At 51.5% G+C, this 19,230-nt stretch overlaps 1 protein-coding gene across 1 annotated transcript; it reads left to right on the top strand.

The window, feature by feature from the left end:
• The first annotated feature begins 16,574 nt into the window (after positions 1 to 16,574).
• Positions 16,575 to 17,675, top strand: SSTR1 (somatostatin receptor 1). Its single transcript, XM_086936560.1, has one exon. It carries the CDS (start codon positions 16,575 to 16,577, stop codon positions 17,673 to 17,675), a length of 1,101 nt encoding a protein of 366 aa, XP_086792686.1.
• Positions 17,676 to 19,230: the final 1,555 nt, after the last annotated feature.

Raw genomic sequence — 19,230 nt, 5'->3', positions numbered from 1 at the left:
TGAGTCTGGTGTCTCAGGAGTGGCCCTGGAATGGTTGGCCTCCTTTTTGGAGGGGCGTACCTTCGAGGTCTGGGAAGGAAACGCAAAATCTCCTCCCCTCCCACTTCACTGCGGGGTGCCACAGGGCTCATCCCTGAGCCCCACGTTATTTAACGTGTATATGGCACCCCTGGAGGGTGTGGTGTCTCCGTTTGGCTTTAAAACCATAAGCTATGCGGATGACACCCAGCTAGTGGTGAGTCTTACACAGCTGGAGAAACAGCCCGAGACGCTCTTGAGAGAGGTGTTCGATTGGATGTCCAGGTCATCGCTCAAATTGAACGGATCAAAAACTGAGCTGATGATCTTGGGCCAGTCAAGTTTTGCCCTCTCGCCAAGCAGTTGGCCCAACTGCATGGGCACCCCGCCCGACCCAAAAAAGGAGATTGAGAGCCTGGGGGTCTGGCTGGAGCCGGATTTGTCCTTTAGGACACACGCCAAGAAGACTGCGGGCGTGTGCTATGGAATGCTCCGGTCGGCCCGTAAGGTTCTCCCCCTGCTACCAGAACTCTCCCGGAAGCTGCTAGTCCAAGGCTTAATCATCTCATGCCTGGACTACAGTAACGCGCTCTTTCTTGGAGTCTACGTTCAAGATCCTGCAACAAGTGCAGAACGCAGCAGCAAGGCTGCTGCGGAACGTTCCGGCCAGGCAGTCAGCCAGGCCTGCTTTAAAAGCACTCCATTGGCTCCCTGTCAAAGAGAGAGTTACCTTTAAGGCCCTGTGCATCGCCCACAAGAGCATACAGGGGAAAGGACCAGCTATTCTGAAGGACATGATTTGCCCCTACAAGCCCACTAGAGCCTTACGCTCTGACAACAAACATTTCCTTCAGACAAGGAGAATTAGGAGAGCCCGTTCAGGGGGCAGGAGTTTCTCTATCCATACAGCGCGCGCCTGGAACTCCCTCCCATTCTCGTTGCGCTCCGAACCAAACCTCCTCAGATTCCGGAAACTTCTGAAAACGCATCTTTTTCCAGAATAACTGTAGCTCCTCTGCTCTCTATTAATAGCCTGCTCTGGGTTTCTATAAGCGCTGGGATGCCCAAGGGTAACCGTGCGCGGTACAAAATTCAATAATAATAATAATAATAGATTCTTATGGCCTGGATGTGCTCTTTTTAACTGAGACGTGGTCCCGAGCAGACAGCGATGTAGAACTAGGACTGGCCTTTCCTCCGCGTTATAAAATCATGCATTCCCCGAGGTTGGAGAATAGAGGTGGAGGAATAGGACTCATCTTTAGAGATTCCTTGGCCTTCTCCCTATTCGAGGTCAAAGCGGTCCAAGGGTTTGAACTTACGGGCTTTTCGCTCAAAGGACACAAAGGGGTTTTGCAATCCGGACTGCTCTGTTACAGACCGCCGGGTTCTGCATTATCCAAGATACCAGATCTGGTAGATATAATTTACGATCTCTCAAATTCGCATGCTAGATTACTTATCTTGGGGGACTTCAATCTGTGGCCTGATGGGCCTCTGGATGCAGCCTATAGAGAACTGTGCCAGGCCTGTAGCAACCTTCAGCTGCAACAGCTGGTACTTTCTCAGGCCCACACGAAGGGTCATGCCTAAGATCTGGTCTTTTCAGAAGCCTTTCTGGTGGTGATTAGGGAAATAGCCTTTCAGTGCTGGACAGACCATGCACTAGTTCACTTTTCCCTCTGCCTTCCTGCAGAATCCATCAGCAGGAATGGGTTGAATTCCATCAAAGAGAACAGGCAGCGGTCTAAACTCCTGCATAACCCTGACCATCCTTCTCTGCTTTCCGGTGGTTTTAACCTGAAGGAGAATGTCGAGGCGAGCTATTCTAGCTTGTGCCAGCAAATCGCCAACTCGCTGGACACACTAGCTCCTTTACGAAAATCTAAAGTCAAGCGTAGATCTGCCATGACATGGTACTCGACTAACCTACTCCAACTGAAACACCGGTGTAAACAGGCAGAAAGGGTCTGGAGGAAGTCCTATTCTGAGACTGCTAAATCTCTATACAAATCAGCACTGCTGGAATATAAAGCCCAGATTAAATGCGCCAAAGCGAAATATTTTGAGGTCACGCTGATGCAAACAACTAACAAAGAGCAGACTTTGTTTAAAATAGTAAATGACCTTTCTAGGCCTGCTTGCGCAGCCAATAACATCCCAGCCTCACAAACCCTTTGCGATTCCTTAGCAAAGGCATTTGAAGATAAAATTGACAAAATCATGAGTGCTCTCACTATTCCAGGCACGCCCGGCCCTCAGCCTCTGGCTGTCCCTGTATCCTCCCCTACTCTAGTGGAATTGGAAGAACAGACAGCTCACCGACGGCTGGAGAGTTTTACTCTCCCCCCATTCGATGAGTTCTGTACATTAGCAAGTGGGGTGTCTTCGGGCTCTCCTCTGGATCCACTTCCCCACAAATATTGGAAATCTTTTCAAGAAGAACTCTTCCAACCTTTATATTCCATCTGCCATCAGTCCTTTAGCACCGCCACGGTTCCTGATAGCTGGAAGTTAGCGGTGGTCTCCCCTCTCCTAAAGAAACCTACACTTGACCCCACCTGTCTGTCTAAATATCGGCCAATCTCATTGCTTCCTTTTCCAGTTAAGATCATGGAAAAACTTGTAACCCGGTCTCTATCCAGCTTTTTGGAAAGTAACATCTGTTTGGATGTGGCCCAGTTCGTCTTCCGGCCAGCCCATGGTACGGAGTTGGCACTGGTGCTGCTCGACATGTCGGCCGCGTTCGACACGGTCAGCCACCCCATTCTCATCAACAGGCTGGAGGAGCCCGGGGTAGCAGGTTTGGCACAGGATTGGCTGATTTACTATCTTCAGAATAGGCACCAGGTGGTGGCACTACCACCTTTTTCGATCAGGCATTAGGAGAGTGGGACAGGGTGTCCCTCAGGGGTCTGCGATCAGCCCCATCCTGTTCAATCTGTACCTGTGCCCCCTGATAAAATTGATCAAATCTTTCGGCATCTCTGTGATTAATTATGCCGACGACACCCAGCTCATCTTCTCCCTTGAAGGAGAAGATGCAGTGTCTACAGAAACTTTCCATTGCTGTATGACTGCCACTGCTGACTGGTTGAGAAACAACTCCCTCCAATTTAATAGCTCTAAGACCGAGGTACTCCACTGCTCCTCGGACCGCGTCCCACGCGCTCTACCGACTGATCTCTGGCCTTCTTCCTCCTTGGGAAATGTGGTGGCAGCGGATTCTGCCCGCAACTTGGAGTCATGTTTAACTCTAACCTCCAGCTGGACGGTTTTGTTAATAAAACCATTTCCGCATGCATGCTGCTACTCCGCACCTTGCGGAAAATCCTCCCCCTGCTTCCGCTCCAGGCTAGACCAGAGGTGGTGCGTGGCATTATCCTTAGTAGGATAGATTATTGTAATGCACTGCTTCTGGGGGCACCTGGTACTTTGATCAATAAGCTGCAGCGCATCCAAAACATGGCTGCAAAGCTGGCTCTTTCTAGGCCGCGTGCTCCCTCCTCTTTCCTTGCACTTATAGACCTTCACTGGTTGTCAGTTCAACAGCGAATTCTTTTTAAATCATCTTGCCTGGTCTTTAAGGCTCTACAGGACCAAGGCCCAGCCATGCTACGGAACCTCTTTTCCTGGTACCACGCAGTGAGACCTTTACGCTCCTCTTCATTACATCTGGTGGTGGTTCCGCGGATGCACAGGCTATGGATGGAGGCCGGTCCTTTGGTTATGCAGCTGCCAAGCTCTGGAATTCCCTCCCTTTGTCCTTGAGGAGCTTGGAGGACTTTCCATCCTTCAAGAAAAATCTGAAAACTCATCTCTTCCCTAGGACAGCTTAAACAGCGTGTCTGTGTAGATGGTTCAGTAGAGTCTAAAGCGCCAGGATACCCTTCGGGTGGCAGATTTGCGCTATACAAGTGCACAATACAATACAATACCTTTTGCTGGGGAGGGGCCGGGGGGCCCTCTCCGGTAGCTTCCAGGTAAGCTGTGCAGTGTCGGCCTTTAAGGGTCCCTTCCCTTTAGAACTATGGGGCCTGACTACTCCCTTCCTCCTACATGACAGGTCCACTGGCTGCTCCCCCAAGGCCCCCCCTTCTCTTCCTCAGACTCCCCCTCTGACAGGAGCAATACAAAATCATCTCCTGCGGGCTCCTCCGTGGCGCTCTCACACTCCCCTCCACTGGCCTCACTAGACTCTCCAGATGTGCCCTGTTAGAACCGGCTGTCTCTAGTTGGCAGAGGTATGCACTTCTGACAAATAGGGACACACCTTCTCTAGTCAGGGCAAGGGGATCACCCTTTGATAACCCCTGCTTACCCCCTTGGTAGCTTGGCAGAGCAGAACAGGCTAATCTCAGAGGCTGTGTGTTAAGCATTTATGACCACATACAGTAACCAAGTGAATACACTACAAATGGACACGACACAGTAGTATTATAAAAATAAGTATTTTTATATAAGGCTTAGCACAAGACCAAATAACGACAAAAATATACACAATCTGAATAAATACTTTTGGAAGGGAAAATAGTAGTTCAAAGATAGTTTCTTCTTCAGCACAAAGTCTTTTGTATCAAGCAAATCTTCTTCTTGGAAACACAGTTCTTAGCAACAATGTAATCCACACGTGAGTTACACGACGTTGAGGCAAAGTTAATCCAAAGGTTCGGCGTCGACCGCGAGGAGCGCTACGTCGAGCCCGGAGTCACACGGACCCCCAACAACACAGTACCTTGGAAAATGAAGCACACGATGATCAGCGGCGTCGAGTCCTCGGTGTCGATCAGGCCTCAGCAGTCGTTGATGCTGACATTGCAGAGAGTGAGCAGCTCTCACGGCGTCGAGAGGGCACGAGGGCGATGCGATCAGCAGCGGTGCAGACATGAGGTCCCTTTGAGCTGGAGCCGAACTCACTACTCACTGGCGTTGCTGCTGGCGTCGATCGGGCCCGGCGGCCGGCGTCGAGGAAGCGGGACACTGGAGCCGTTACTCACAATGTTGAGCTGGATTCGGCGACGCCCGTCGGCGTCGAGATTGCTGGTTCTTTCAGAGGTGCTGGATTCACAGGTTCCAGCAAATAGCACTTTAAGCAGATGAAGTCCTTTAGCCCTGTGACTTCAGCAGGAGACTGGCACTCTTCCAGTCCTTGGAGATTTTCTTGGCAAGCGTGAGAGTACACACCCAGTTCCTCTCTCCTGGTTCCTAGGCAAAAATAAAGAAGCACTGCAGGATTCCCCCCAGCAAACAGCACACTGGCAGAAGGGGTAGGCAAGTCCTTAGATCAGCAGGCCTCTTGTCCTTGGTTACAGGATTCCTCGTCAGAACTGATCTGATTTCTTAGTTCAGGGGTCCTTCTTTAATACCCCTTTCCGGCTTTGATCCCTTTGTCCATGCAGGGGAATTTCCCAACATCTGGGGTCTGTTGTGGGTGGAGCCAGGCAGAAGCACCTGGCTTATTCACTGAGCAGGGCTGGGTCCTCAGACGCCCAGCAGGAGGTGGAGCCAGCATTGAGCTATCGGCCTCCTGGCAGGAGGTGGGGCTAGGATCGTCCATGGCAGGCACAGAGCCATCAGTCGCTTGGCAGGAGGTGGAGCCAGCATCGAATCAGGTAGGGCAGGCTACCAGCAACTACTCTCCCTCTACTCTCAACGCAAATGTCCCACTCATCCCACACTGACTCATCCAGACCTCTGGAGCCACCCAGCTCCTGTCACACACACGTAAGACCAGCAGAAACCAGAAATGGTTAGACAAGAAACTAGACACTTTCTAAAAGTGCTATTCTCAAACCCAGAGTCCAAAAACCATCCACACCAACGGATGCGTAATTAAACCCCGAGTTCAGGGATACCAAACTCGACATTGCACCATGCTCCCCGAGCCGGCTAGGATCATAGCATTAATAATCCCGGTGGACCATTCTAACTAATGGAGAGCAGGTTACCTCGCAATAGTGAAAAACGAAGATGGCTGTAATTCACTATTAGGACATGCCTGTGAGAAGTTGGCCCGATATGCAGCGTTCGCTATTCTAGCGACCGCTATGTATCGTTCCAAACGACCCTTATGATGATTGGTTGTAAGTCAACCTAAAGACCAGCTATCCTAGTAGCGTAGATACGAGCAGTCTAAGGCTAAAGACTCGAGAGGGCGTGTTAAGCCAGCTGTTTACCACACATGTACCCCTTGAACACCAAGTGAAAGGACACCACACAAGTGTTATGAAAATAAACAGGATATTTATTTAAGAATCACAACAGCCCTCTACTCTTTATGAGGACAGGGTACTAAGCACAAACCAAATCTCTTAATAAAATACTTCAAGTGCACAATTAAAACAAGTGTCCGAGGACACGGAAAGTTTAAGGTCTCGGGCGGACCCGATAAGGCAAGTCGGAAGCGAGGGACTCGGGACCCTAGAGTAAAGAGGCTATGCAGGCACCGAAATGCTGAGTTACCTAGCCACGAGGGCTGCGGCTGCACAAGTCTTACAGGCGTCGGGGTCTTCGCTGACGAGCCAGGAGCCGGAAGAAAAGGAGTTGCTGGCCGGCGACCAGTGATGAATAGTTCGTAGAGATCCAAGCCTGGATCAGAGATTGATGATACCTGAAAGCAGAGGGGACCAAGTTCGTACTACTAGCCAGTAGTCAGAGGGTACCAGGAAGGCACCGGTTGGCCGTCACCTCGACCAGGTGAGTGGGCGACGCTAGGCTCTGCAGTCTCACGGACCAGGAGGCGTTGTCGGCGACCACGGCGGAGGTGCGAGCTGTCCCACGAAGGATGATGCTGTCGGCGTCGCTGGGCCCAGGATGGGGCAACAAGCCTTGGCAGATCTCAGGGCCACGTGGTGGGCCTAAGATGGCGTCTTGAGTGGACCAGGAGGGTCCGGGGTGCTTCTCGCAAAGATGGAAGCAAGGGCCAGTCTGGAGCAACCAGACCAGCAGCGTTGATTGTCGGATGTCGTCACAGAAGGGCACAAGCCAGCGGCTAGTGACCAGACAACGTGCTGAGCAGCGAGCAGAAGGGCCCCACGCAGATCGTGGAGATGCTGGGAGACTGCACTTCGGTGCTGGAGCGGCTCAGGGTCGGGGCTTCTCGGACCCCAGAGCACTCACCAGAGAATTACTTCGATGGTCGTGCTGGTTAAGAAAGCGTGCAGGTTTTGATGATGGCCGGTCCCTCGAGGTCTCGTCGCACCCACAGATCACAGCTGAGCTGATGACGTGGGTAGAGGTCAGAGGTGCCAGGGAAGCCGGTTCTCGTCGAGCTGGGCCGTCGGATTCCTTGAGGAAGGACTTACAGCAAACCGCAGAGTTCTTAGATGGTGCCCGCTGATGCAGGGTGACTACTCCTTAGTCACAAGGGAGAAATCTTGAGAAGAGTCTCGAATGTCCTTTCGTAGAAAGTAGTTCTTGATTCAAAGATGATCTAATTTGGAAGGGTCCCCGCTCCGGCCTTTATTCTAAAGAAAGGGGTGGGTACATGACTAGGTCCTGCCCTAAGGGTGGGACCAGGAAGGGGGGTAGTTACACCCCTCTCCCCTGCCGGACTTTCCCCAGGCCAGGGCTGGTGCCCCTGGAACTGGTTCTAACCGGCAGATGCGTAGTGAGCACCGGGGTGCCACTCCGCAGTCACCTTCTTGCAAAAGCCCTACCTACCCAGAATACACAAACCCTGTCTGGGACGGTGCGAACACCGCCCTCGACAGGAAACCCTTTGTCCAAGCGCTCCTCGCTGGAAGGACTCCCAGCAGCAGGAGGTCAGACTCGTGTCTGTGGTGGCAGCATCCATTTTGTGGAGCTGAGGCTTTAGTTAACTTTAACCGGGGTTCACAGTTACGTACATGTCGTGTCCCTCTAGAAGGGCGGAATGCTAACCTCGTCGCCAGGGTTGGTGAGAGGGCAGCATCCCGATTCGTATGACACCTTACTCGACATGCCTTGATAACGCGATACCGGAGTTACCGATATGGTACGCGTTATCATGGAACAGCCATTGGGTCTTGATTCTGCAAGCTGCAACCGGGCTCGGCTCGGGCCAGAACACAGTTCACACGAGCCCACGCACTCTGCCTTCAGGATTGTCAAGGCCTGCCATAGGAGTGACTGATAGGAACTCGGGTGTCCATTGTATGGTTAGATATAGAGCTACTATATCTAAAGCAAAGGGTGATTACACGTCTTCGCCCCAGCTGTCATGCAGCCAGTTGTGTCAAATTTAGGAGGCCAGCCAGGGGTGGCATAATACATGCTGCAGCCCCTGGCGGCCCTGGGTACACCTATGCCCTGAGTTACAGGGTCTGATAGGGTGGCCCAGTACCAATTGGAAATGCACCTAGGGTACATGGAATCCATTTTACAGAGAGAGCAGTAGGCCTGGGGTCCTGATTGGCTGGATCCCAGGTCGACTATGTCCAAAACCAGCTAAAACACAGGGCAAAAAGTTGGGGGCAACCATAGTCAGGAGGTACCTTCCTACAATGCCAACTTGGTCAGGCGTGTCCTACCTTATACTTACAATGCACCCTGCCCGTGGGCCTACCATAGGGGTGACTAACATGAAGTCAAGGGAAGGTTTGAGGGGCTGGCAAGTAGGTATACTTGCGCAGCCCGCGTGACAGCACTAGGCTGCACGTGGGTCTCGCAATGACCGACCCGTAGACATTCTTTTACGAGGCCGCTCTTGTGGGTGGCACAACACGTGCTGCAAGCCCACGAGCGGCATTTGTATTTACAAGCCCCGGCACTCCTGGTGCACTAGACTAGGGACTGATAGTAAACCAAATAAGCCAAACATGGATACAATCGATACATCAATTTAACATAGGGAGCACTTGCGCTGTGGCACTGATCAGCAGTAGCATAGCGCCCAAAGCATATACCAGCAAAACATCGTAAAACAGTGGAGGCAAACAGAAAAAATGGAGGAGAGACTCAAGCCAATGATGTCAGGTCTAACATGCCCAAAGGCCTGCTACGCCCCAAAACACCGGCCTGTAGGCCCCCGTGTGACGCGCCGTCCCCCATGCCCCAGGCACTTTAATACTAATGTGGGCCGCCCCGCCCCCCATGCTCGCACTCTCCGGCCTCTGCAGCAAAGCTGGCACATTAGGGGGACGTGCAGGGAGGCTCTGATCCCTACCGCCACACTTGCTGGCCTCCAGCTGCCTCTTGCCCCGCCCGACATACCAGACTTCGGCGGTGGCGGCTCGTCCCGGCACGCTGCCACTGCCGTGGCTATTCCTGCGGACGCGGACCTCGGCGTGTGGGTCATACTGACCCACGCCTGATCCAACACGCCGGGCTGAAAGAGATCGGCCCTCCCCGCCCGGCCCAGCAGCAGTAGCACAGCGCAAACCACCGCCGCATCCGGCTCTGTCACGGTCCCGCCTCCAGGCACCCAGCAAGGTCAGTACTCTGCCGGTGAGGAGCTTTCCTCGGACCGACACTGCCCTGGACCAGAAAGCACATCGAGACACCAGCGGCTTCCGACTGCACCCGGCCGACCGACCAGGTACGCACCAAACACCCCTAACTATCCTTACTACACAAAGTTCCCTACTCAAACTTTCCTGACCTATTCCCTAAGGCGCTGGGGACAAGAAGAGGAAGGGCTTCCTCCCCTGCCCCCTTATAAACTCTAGCCCTAACCCCACCCCATAACCCACCCCCTACACTACCTAACACCCTGTCCCTTCTATCGCGCGAACTCCCCAGGGGAAGACTGGTCTACCGACCTCACTTCCCCTGGGGGCCGAATTGTTTCTTGTTTCATTCTAATCCTCTTCCAGGAGATGCAAGGACACTTCTGTACATCGGCTGCAATTACAGAGCCTGCTGCTCAGTGTGTGGGGAGTTCGGGTTTCTTTTTTGGAGTGGGTGGTATGTCTCCCTTGTACACATGTCATGGGAACACTCCCACGTTGGAATTCAAAAGGATGATCGGATAAAATCCTCCATTAGGTTGTGTTTGGTCGGCCTTGGGTCCTTAGTTCTGCTTTTTGTGTGCCCTTCCATATAAGGGAGATATTTCACAGACAAAGGTTCCTGAAGCACACTTGTACACCCGACACCCACAATACCGCACAACCTATACCTACATAAAGTCTGCACCTTATAGACACACTACACACTACAAACACTCCATAACCCATAGGGTGAGTCGGCAAAATATCAAAATTATATTATCAATATACAATAATATCGATGTTTTAATTCGATGGTACAAAATATTGATGTTAATAATTTCGATGGACAGAATATCGACCTTAAGGTAAGTAATATTGATGTTTTTAATATCGAAGTTAGTAATATCGATATCAAATATATTGATGTTACTAATATCGATATTTGTATTATTTTCATGTATTTTATTAGTAATTTTATATATATATTTTAATTTTGTGTTTTAGTACCGTAGCAGGTTGTGGGTTTATAGGGGAATAGGGTGGGAAGTAATTTAATTATAGTAAATTAATTATTAATTTGTATTATTTATAAAAATAATGTTATTGTTTAAGTTCCGTAGCGGGTTGTGGGTTTATAGGGGAATAGCATGGGAAGTAATTTAAATGTAATTATTTAATACTTTATTTTTATTAATTGGTATTGATAATTATATTATTGCTAATTAATTATTAATTGGAAATTATTTTTTATTAATTGGTGAGTAATTTGTATTAATTGGTAATTATTTTTTATTAATTGGTAATTAATTGTAATAATAAAAAAATTGGAATACAACATTATTTAATTGTTCAATATTTGTTAATTGGTAATTATTATTTATAACTAATGTGCTCTTGTTATTATGCGTTTAAATATATTTTTTATTGTTAATTAATAATAATTATTTTTTATTTATTGGTATTTATTATTCATTTCTTGTTAATTAATTATTCATTGCTAATTATGTTTTTAATTATTTATTGGTATTTTTAAATAGTTTATAGTTATTTTATAATTAGTTCATTAGTATTTTTTAATATTTAAATTATTTTTAAGTATGTTGTTTTTAACTTCTACGCTATCCAACGCTTTCCCTACTGTTGCACCCCCTGGAGTGGGAATAGTAATTGTTACCCCTACGCTATCCAACGCTTTCCCTACTGTTTCACTCTCTGGAGTTGGAATAGTAATTTTGACTCCTACGCTATCCAACATTCTCCTTACTTTTTTAAATTTGTTTTACATTTGTATTTAATTTGTATTTATATTATTATTTTATGTGTATAGATGTATTTGTAATTTATATTATTTTTGATTAATTTTAAGTTTTTAAAATAATTATTAAAAGTTATTATTAAATAAGTATATATAGTATGTATTATATGTATATGTTTAATTAATTTTTAATAAAATTATGTATATTAATTATTATTTTTAATTATTACAAAATTATTACATTTTTTGAGTATTATTTAATTTATTTTACATATTTTTTAATTTTAAAAATGATATTTTCTAATTACGATATTTTTTACATCGATATTTATTTTTCAATATTTTTGTACTTACCTTGTTGGAGATAGGATGTCGATATTGTTGACATCAATATTTTTGTTGCAATATTTTGTATGTCGATATTTTGTATATCAACATTTTGTCAGACATTCAACACAGAGATAAAATACATTATCCTTTACAACGTCATTTACAACGCCAATAGCTCTAACTTTAAGAAATTTGAGACCTATTGCATTTCCAATGCTTGTTTGAGTGGTGCTGTCAGTGATGCAGTGATTGATGGAGTGGGAGATGCCCAAGCGGGACAAAATTAATGAACTGAGTGATAAGGTGAACAGTGCAGTGTGTGGTGCAGTGAGTGGTGATATGGGGGTCCAGTGATTGATAGAGTGAGGGATGCAACGAGTGATGGGGTAATAAGTGCTGTGAATGATGTAGTGAGCGGTACCGTGCCATTAAGTGATGCAGTGTGGGATGCAGTGAGGACTGGGGTGGGTGATGCAGTGAGTGATGCAGTGTGTGATGCAGTGTGTGATGGAGTGAGTGATGCAGAGAGGACCACAGAAGTGATGAGGTGCGAGATGCAGTGAGTGATGGAGCGAGGACTGGGGTGGGTGATGCAGTGAGTGTTGCAGTGAGGACCAGGGAAGTGATGACGTGTGAGATGCAGTGAGTGCTGGAGCGAGGACTGAGTTGTGTGATGCAGTGAGTGTTGCAGTGAGGACCAGGGAAGTGATGACGTGTGAGATGCAGTGAGTGATGGAGTGAGGACTGGGCTGGGTGATGCAGTGAGTGTTGCAGTGAGGACCAGGGAAGTGATGAGGTGTGAGATGCAGTGAGTGATGGAGTGAGGACTGGGCTGGGTGATGCAGTGAGTGTTGCAGTGAGGACCAGGGAAGTGATGACGTGTGAGATGCAGTGAGTGATGGAGCGAGGACTGGGCGAAGGAGTGAGTAATGCATTGAGGACTAGGGAAGTGATGAGGTGTGAGATGCAGTGAGTGATGGAGCGAGGACTCGGGTGGGTGGTGGAGTGAGTGTTGCATTGAGGACTAGGGAAGTGATGAGGTGTGAGATGCAGTGAGTGATGGAGTGAGGACTGGGTTGTGTGATGCAGTGAGTGTTGCAGTGAGGACCAGGGAAGTGATGACGTGTGAGATGCAGTGAGTGATGGAACGAGGACTGGGGTGGGTGGTGGAGTGACTGTTGCAGTGAGGACCAGGGAAGTGATGAGGTGTGAGATGCAGTGAGTGCTGGAGCGAGGACTGGGGTGGGTGGTGGAGTGAGTGATGCAGAGAGGACCAGGGAAGTGATGACGTGTGCGATGCAGCGAGGACTGGTGCGAGGACTGGGGTGGGTGGTGGAGTGAGTGTTGCAGTGAGGACCAGGGAAGTGATGACATGTGAGATGCAGTGAGTGATGGAGCGAGGACTGGGGTGGGTGGTGGAGTGAGTGTTGCAGTGAGGACCAGGGAAGTGATGAGGTGTGAGATGCAGTGAGTGCTGGAGCGAGGACTGGGGTGGGTGGTGGAGTGAGTGATGCAGAGAGGACCAGGGAAGTGATGAGGTGTGAGATGCAGTGAGTGCTGGAGCGAGGACTGGGGTGGGTGGTGGAGTGAGTGATGCAGAGAGGACCAGGGAAGTGATGACGTGTGAGATGCAGTGAGTGATGGAGCGAGGACTGGGGTGGGTGGTGGAGTGAGGGATGCAGAGAGGACCAGGGAAGTGATGACGTGTGAGATGCAGTGAGTGATGGAGCGAGGACTGGGGTGGGTGGTGGAGTGAGTGATGCAGAGAGGACCAGGGAAGTGATGACGTGGGGGATGCAGTGAGTGATGGAGCGAGCACTGGGTTGTGTGATGCAGTGAGTGATGGAGCGAGCACTGGGTTGTGTGATGCAGTGAGTGTTGCAGGGAGGACCAGGGAAGTGATGACGTGTGCAATGCAGTGAGTGATGGAGCGAGCACTGGGTTGTGTGATGCAGTGAGTGTTGCAGTGAGGACCAGGGAAGTGATGACGTGTGCGATGCAGTGAGTGATGGGGCGAGGACTGGGGTGGGTGGTGGAGTGAGTGATGCAGAGAGGACCAGGGAAGTGATGACGTGTGCGATGCAGTGAGTGATGGAGCGAGGACTGGGGTGGGTGGTGGAGTGAGTGATGCAGAGAGGACCAGGGAAGTGATGACGTGGGGGATGCAGTGAGTGATGGAGCGAGCACTGGGTTGTGTGATGCAGTGAGTGATGGAGCGAGCACTGGGTTGTGTGATGCAGTGAGTGTTGCAGGGAGGACCAGGGAAGTGATGACGTGTGCGATGCAGTGAGTGATGGAGCGAGCACTGGGTTGTGTGATGCAGTGAGTGTTGCAGTGAGGACCAGGGAAGTGATGACGTGTGCGATGCAGCGAGGACTGGAGCGAGGGCTGGGGTGGGTGATGCCGTGAGGAGCACGGAAGTGATGACGTGTATGATGCAGTGTGGGCTGGAGTGAGGGGTGCAGCGCCCACCGTGGGGTGACGCAGTGTGTGATGCCAGCCCCCCCTCCCCCGCATGCCCCCTCCCACTAATGATCCAGCTCTGACTCTGTCGACAGCTGCCAGCTGTGAATCATTCAGCAAACAGAGCAAAGAAGCCATGCGTCCTGCAGCCCCCCCCCCCCTCACATACACCTCCTGCGCCTCCAGCTCACCCTGCCCTTCCTCCTCCTCCTCATCCAGAGGTGGGGCGCTGCCCCCGCCCCTCCAGCCTCCCGAGTCCGCAGAGATGGAGACTCCCCGGGACCACAGATGAGCCTTGAAAGCAGGCGAGGAGGAGAGACCCCTTGAGCCTGGGCGAGAGGGGAGAGACGCCGAGCCTGGGAGAGACGGGTGGAGGTGAGGTAGAGAGACCCCTCCTTTCCCCCATCCCCTCTGAACCAGGAGAGCAGGAGAGAGGAAGGGGAGAGAGTCCTTACCTCCCAAAGGAGAGACGGCTAGGGGAAGGGAAGAGAGACCCCTCCTCGACAGGAGAGACGGCTAGGGGAAGGGAAGAGAGACCCCTCCTCGCCAGGAGAGACGGCGAGGGGAAGGGAAGAGAGACCCCTCCTCGCCAGGAGAGACGGCGAGGGGAAGGAAAGGAAAGTGAGCGAGACCCCTCGACACCCCATCCCCTGAAACCATGGAGAGGCAGCAGAGAGAGGAGGCTGACTGACAGCTGCCCTGAGAGAGAGTCCTGCATCCCTCAGCGCCCGCCAGAGCCCAGAGAGAAGTTAGAGGGAGTCCTGATGCTTTTCCTTTGACATCACTCCAGCTGCCTGCCTGAAGTGTCTGCCTGCAACCTGTAACCGCCTGACGCTGTCTGCCTCCAGCACCTGCAGTTTCTATGTGAAGCTGTCTGCCTGCAACCACCTGCTGGCAACCACCTGAAGCTGTCAGTCTCACTTCCTGCCTGTAACCGCCTGACACTGTCTGCCTGCAGCCTGTAACCGCCTGAAGCTGTCTGCCTGCAGCCTGTAACCGCCTGAAGCTGTCTGCCTGCAGCCTGTAACCGCCTGAAGCTGTCTGCCTGCAGCCTGTAACCGCCTGAAGCTGTCTGCCTGCAGCCTGTAACCGCCTGAAGCTGTCTGCCTGCAGCCTGTAATCACCTGAAGCTGTCTGCCTGCAGCCTGTAATCACCTGAAGCTGTCTGCCTGCAGCCTGTAACCGCCTGAAGCTGTCTGCCTGCAGCCTGTAACCGCCTGAAGCTGTCTGCCTGCAGCCTGTAACCGCCTGAAGTTGTCTGCCTGCAGCCTGTAATCACCTGAAGCTGTCTGCCTGCAGCCTGTAACCACCTGACGCGGTCTGCCTGCAGCCTGCAACCGCCTGAAGCGGTCTGCCTGCAGTCTGTAACCGCCTGACGCTGTCTGCCTGCAGCCTGTAACTGCCTGACGCTGTCTGCCTGCAGCCTGTAACCACCTGACACTGTCTGCCTGCAGCCTGTAACTGCCTGACGCAGTCTGCCTGCAGCCTGTAACCACCAGACGCTGTCTGCCTGCAGCCTGTAACCACCTGACGCTGTCTGCCTGCAGCCTGTAACCACCTGACGCTGTCTGCCTGCAACCTGTAACCACCTAAAGCTGTCTGACGACAGGTACCCGCTTGTAACCACCTGACGCTGTCTGCCTGCAGCCTGTAACCACCTGACGCTGTCTGCCTGGAGCCTGTAACCACCTGACGCTGTCTGCCTGCAACCTGTAACCACATAAAGCTGTCTGACGACCGGTACCTGCTTGTAACCACCTGAAGCTGTCTGCCTGCATCCACCTTCCTGGAGCCGCCTGGAGCTGTCTGTCAGCAGCCACCTGCCTGTAACCACCACAAGCTGTCTGCCTGCAACCTGTAACCACCTAAAGCTGTCTGACGGCAGGTACCTGCTTGTAACCACCACAAGCTGTCAGCCTGCAACAACCTGACGCTGTCTGTCTCCAGCACCTACAGTTTCTATGCGAAGCTGTCTGCCACAGTCACCAACTCGTAACCGCTTGAAGCTGTCTGCCTGCAGCCACCTCACTAGAGGCCTGGAACTGTCCGTCGGCAGCCACCTACCTGCAACCACCTTGATGTAGAGGCTAGAAGCGGAGTCCACTGTATGCTGCAGCCACCTGCCTTTATCCCCTTAAAGCTGACTTTCTGCAGTCACAAGGCTGAACCCACCTGTCCGTTCCTGTCCGTCTGGAGCCAACTGTCTGTAACCAGATATGTGCAAATGCTAAAACCTGTGCATCGCTGCATTCCTGCGGCTACCTGCCTGTGAGCACAGTCCTTGTCCACCTGCAACTGTCCATCTGCAGCCACCAGCCTGCAACCATCTGCAGTTTCCACATGAAGCTGCCTGCTGCAGTCACGTGCCTGTAACCACCTTTAGATGCCTGTCTGTGGCTGTTGGCTGTAGCTACCAGCCTGTACCACCTGCCTGTGACTCTTGGTGAGAGTGAATCACTCATAGAGTGCTCACCCATAAGAGGCCTCTCGCAGATTTGACCAGCTTCGACGGGGGCATGGACCCTTTAGATCTGATGGTAGCGATGTCTTCCCAGTGATTTCCTAAACTTCTCACAACTAGAACTCATCATCCAGCGATGCTCCCCAACAAGACCACCGCTCCATCACGCCAGATGGACCCAACATGGGGCAATGGCTCACAGAATGGCACCCTGAGTGACTCCCCAGGGGGCGCTATCCTCATCTCCTTCATCTACTCTGTGGTCTGTCTGGTGGGCCTCTGCGGCAACTCCATGGTGATCTATGTGATTCTGCGGTATGCCAAGATGAAGACGGCCACCAACATCTACATCCTCAACTTGGCCATTGCCGACGAGCTGCTCATGCTCAGCGTGCCATTCCTGGTCACCTCCACCCTACTGCGCCACTGGCCCTTCGGATCCTTGCTCTGCCGTCTGGTGCTCAGCGTTGACGCCATCAACATGTTCACCAGTGTCTACTGCCTGACGGTGCTCAGCGTTGACCGTTATATCGCTGTGGTGCACCCCATCAAGGCCGCACGATACCGCCGGCCCACTGTAGCCAAGGTCATCAACACTGGTGTCTGGCTGCTGTCCCTCGTCATCATCATGCCCATTGTTGTCTTCTCCAGCACCGCAGTCAACAGTGATGGCACGGTGGCCTGCAACATGCTGATGCCAGAGCCATCGCATCGGTGGCTGGTGGTGTTTGTGGTCTACACCTTCCTGATGGGCTTCCTTTTCCCCGTCATAGCCATCTGCATGTGCTATGTCCTCATCATCTTCAAGATCAGGGTGGTGGCGCTCAAGGCAGGGTGGCAGCAGCGGAAGAGGTCAGAGCGCAAGATCACGCTCATGGTCATGACGGTGGTCATGGTCTTCGTGGTCTGCTGGATGCCGTTCTACGTGGTCCAGTTGGTGAACATCTTTGTTGAGCCAGGGGATGCCACCGTAAGCCAACTATCGGTCATCCTGGGCTACGCCAACAGCTGTGCTAACCCCATCCTTTATGGTTTCCTTTCGGACAACTTCAAGCGGTCCTTCCAGCGGATCTTGTGCCTCAGTTGGATGGAGAACGCCATGGAGGAACCCATTGACTACTACGCCACTGCCCTGAAGAGCAGGGCCTACAGCGTGGAGGACTTCCAGCCTGACACGCTGGAGTCTGGGAGCGCGTACCGCAACGGCACCTGCACTTCAAGAGTTACCACCCTCTGATGCAGGTAGGGCAGAGAGAGGGCAACGGAGGAGGAGAAAGGACTACCTCCCGCAGTCGGTGTCTTGGACGTGATAAAGAAGATTGCGCTCTTTATTGAGGATTCGCTTTCTTGATGAACAGTGTACCCTTTAACGAGCCTACAACTCCTCGTCGAAAAGAGGCCTCATGGGAGAAGACGGACCTCCTCAATAAGGAAGAACTTCTTCGATGAGGACGGAACTCTTCAAGGAGAACAGTCCTCTTTGAGTAATGCGGATCTGTTCGATGGGCTTCGATCGATTCGACAAGGACTGCACATTTTGATGAGAATGGACCATGTAGAGGACGGAGGATCTTCTATCGGAGGACAAGCTTCTTCAGGGAGGAAAGGCCTCTACGATGCAGACTGATGTCCTCAATGAGAATTGGCCTCTGTGTTGAGGATCTTCTTTGATGAGGATACGTCTTAAAGATGAGGCTGGGCCTCTTCGTTGAGCATGGACTTCTTCGATTGGCATGGACCTCCTTGGTGCGGCTGGGCCTCTTTTATTGGCATGGACCTCCACGTTGAGGCTTGGCCTCTTCGATGGGCAAGGACCTCCACGGTGAGGCTGGATCTCTTCGATGAGCATGGACCTCCATGGTGAGGCTGGATCTCTTCGATGAGCATGGACCTCCACGGTGAGGCTGGGCCTCTTCGATGGGCATGGACCTCCACGGTGAGGCTGGGCCTCTTCAACGAGGTTAGACGTTTTCAGTGAGGCTGGGCCTCTTCCTAAATATTACACCTCCTCAATGAGATTGGACCTCTTTGAGGAGGTTGGACCTCCTTTATGAGGCTGGGCCTCTTTGAGGTGGTTGGACCTCCTTTATGAGGCTGGGACTCTTTGAGGAGGTTGGACCTCCTTTATGAGGCTGGGACTCTTCCATGAAGTTGGACCGCCTCAATGAGGTTAGGCTTCTTCGATGAGGACACGCCTCCTTCCGTACACGTGGCCTTCACAGACATTTGATGTCAGGTATCTGCACGTTCTCCTTCTCTGTTTCTTATAGTTCATCCTGCCTCAGCTGTACTTGTCTCCCACAAGGTGCTGTGGTGGGATCCCTGGAGGCACACAGAAACCAGTGTTATGATGTCCACCAAAGAGGTCCTGTAGATGTGCTCATGACAATGCTGCCCTCCAGAGAGCTCCCCATTCAGCTCTCCCCACCCCTTCCCCAGAGAGGTCCTCTACCTAGCGTACCCCACCAGGGGTTACCTAGTTAACCCTGTGTGCCCCCCAGAGAGGTCTTTACCCTGTGTGCCCCCCAGAGAGGTCTTTACCCAGTTAACCCTGTGTGCCCCCCAGAGAGGTCTTTACCCAGTTAACCCTGTGTGCCCCCCAGAGATGTCTTTACCCAGTTAACCCTGTGTGCCCCCCAGAGAGGTCTTTACCCAGTTAACCCTGTGTGCCCCCAGAGAACTCTTTCCCAGTTAACCCTGTGTGCCCCCCAGAGAGGTCTTTACCCAGTTAACCCTATGTGCCCCCCAGAGAGGTCTTTACCCAGTTAACCCTGTGTGCCCCCAGAGAGGTC

The sequence above is a fragment of the Lissotriton vulgaris genome, chromosome 9, assembly GCF_964263255.1.
Source record: "Lissotriton vulgaris chromosome 9, aLisVul1.2, whole genome shotgun sequence".
Taxonomy (NCBI): Eukaryota; Metazoa; Chordata; class Amphibia; order Caudata; family Salamandridae; genus Lissotriton; species Lissotriton vulgaris.
This window is presented reverse-complemented; position numbering and strand designations above follow the sequence as displayed.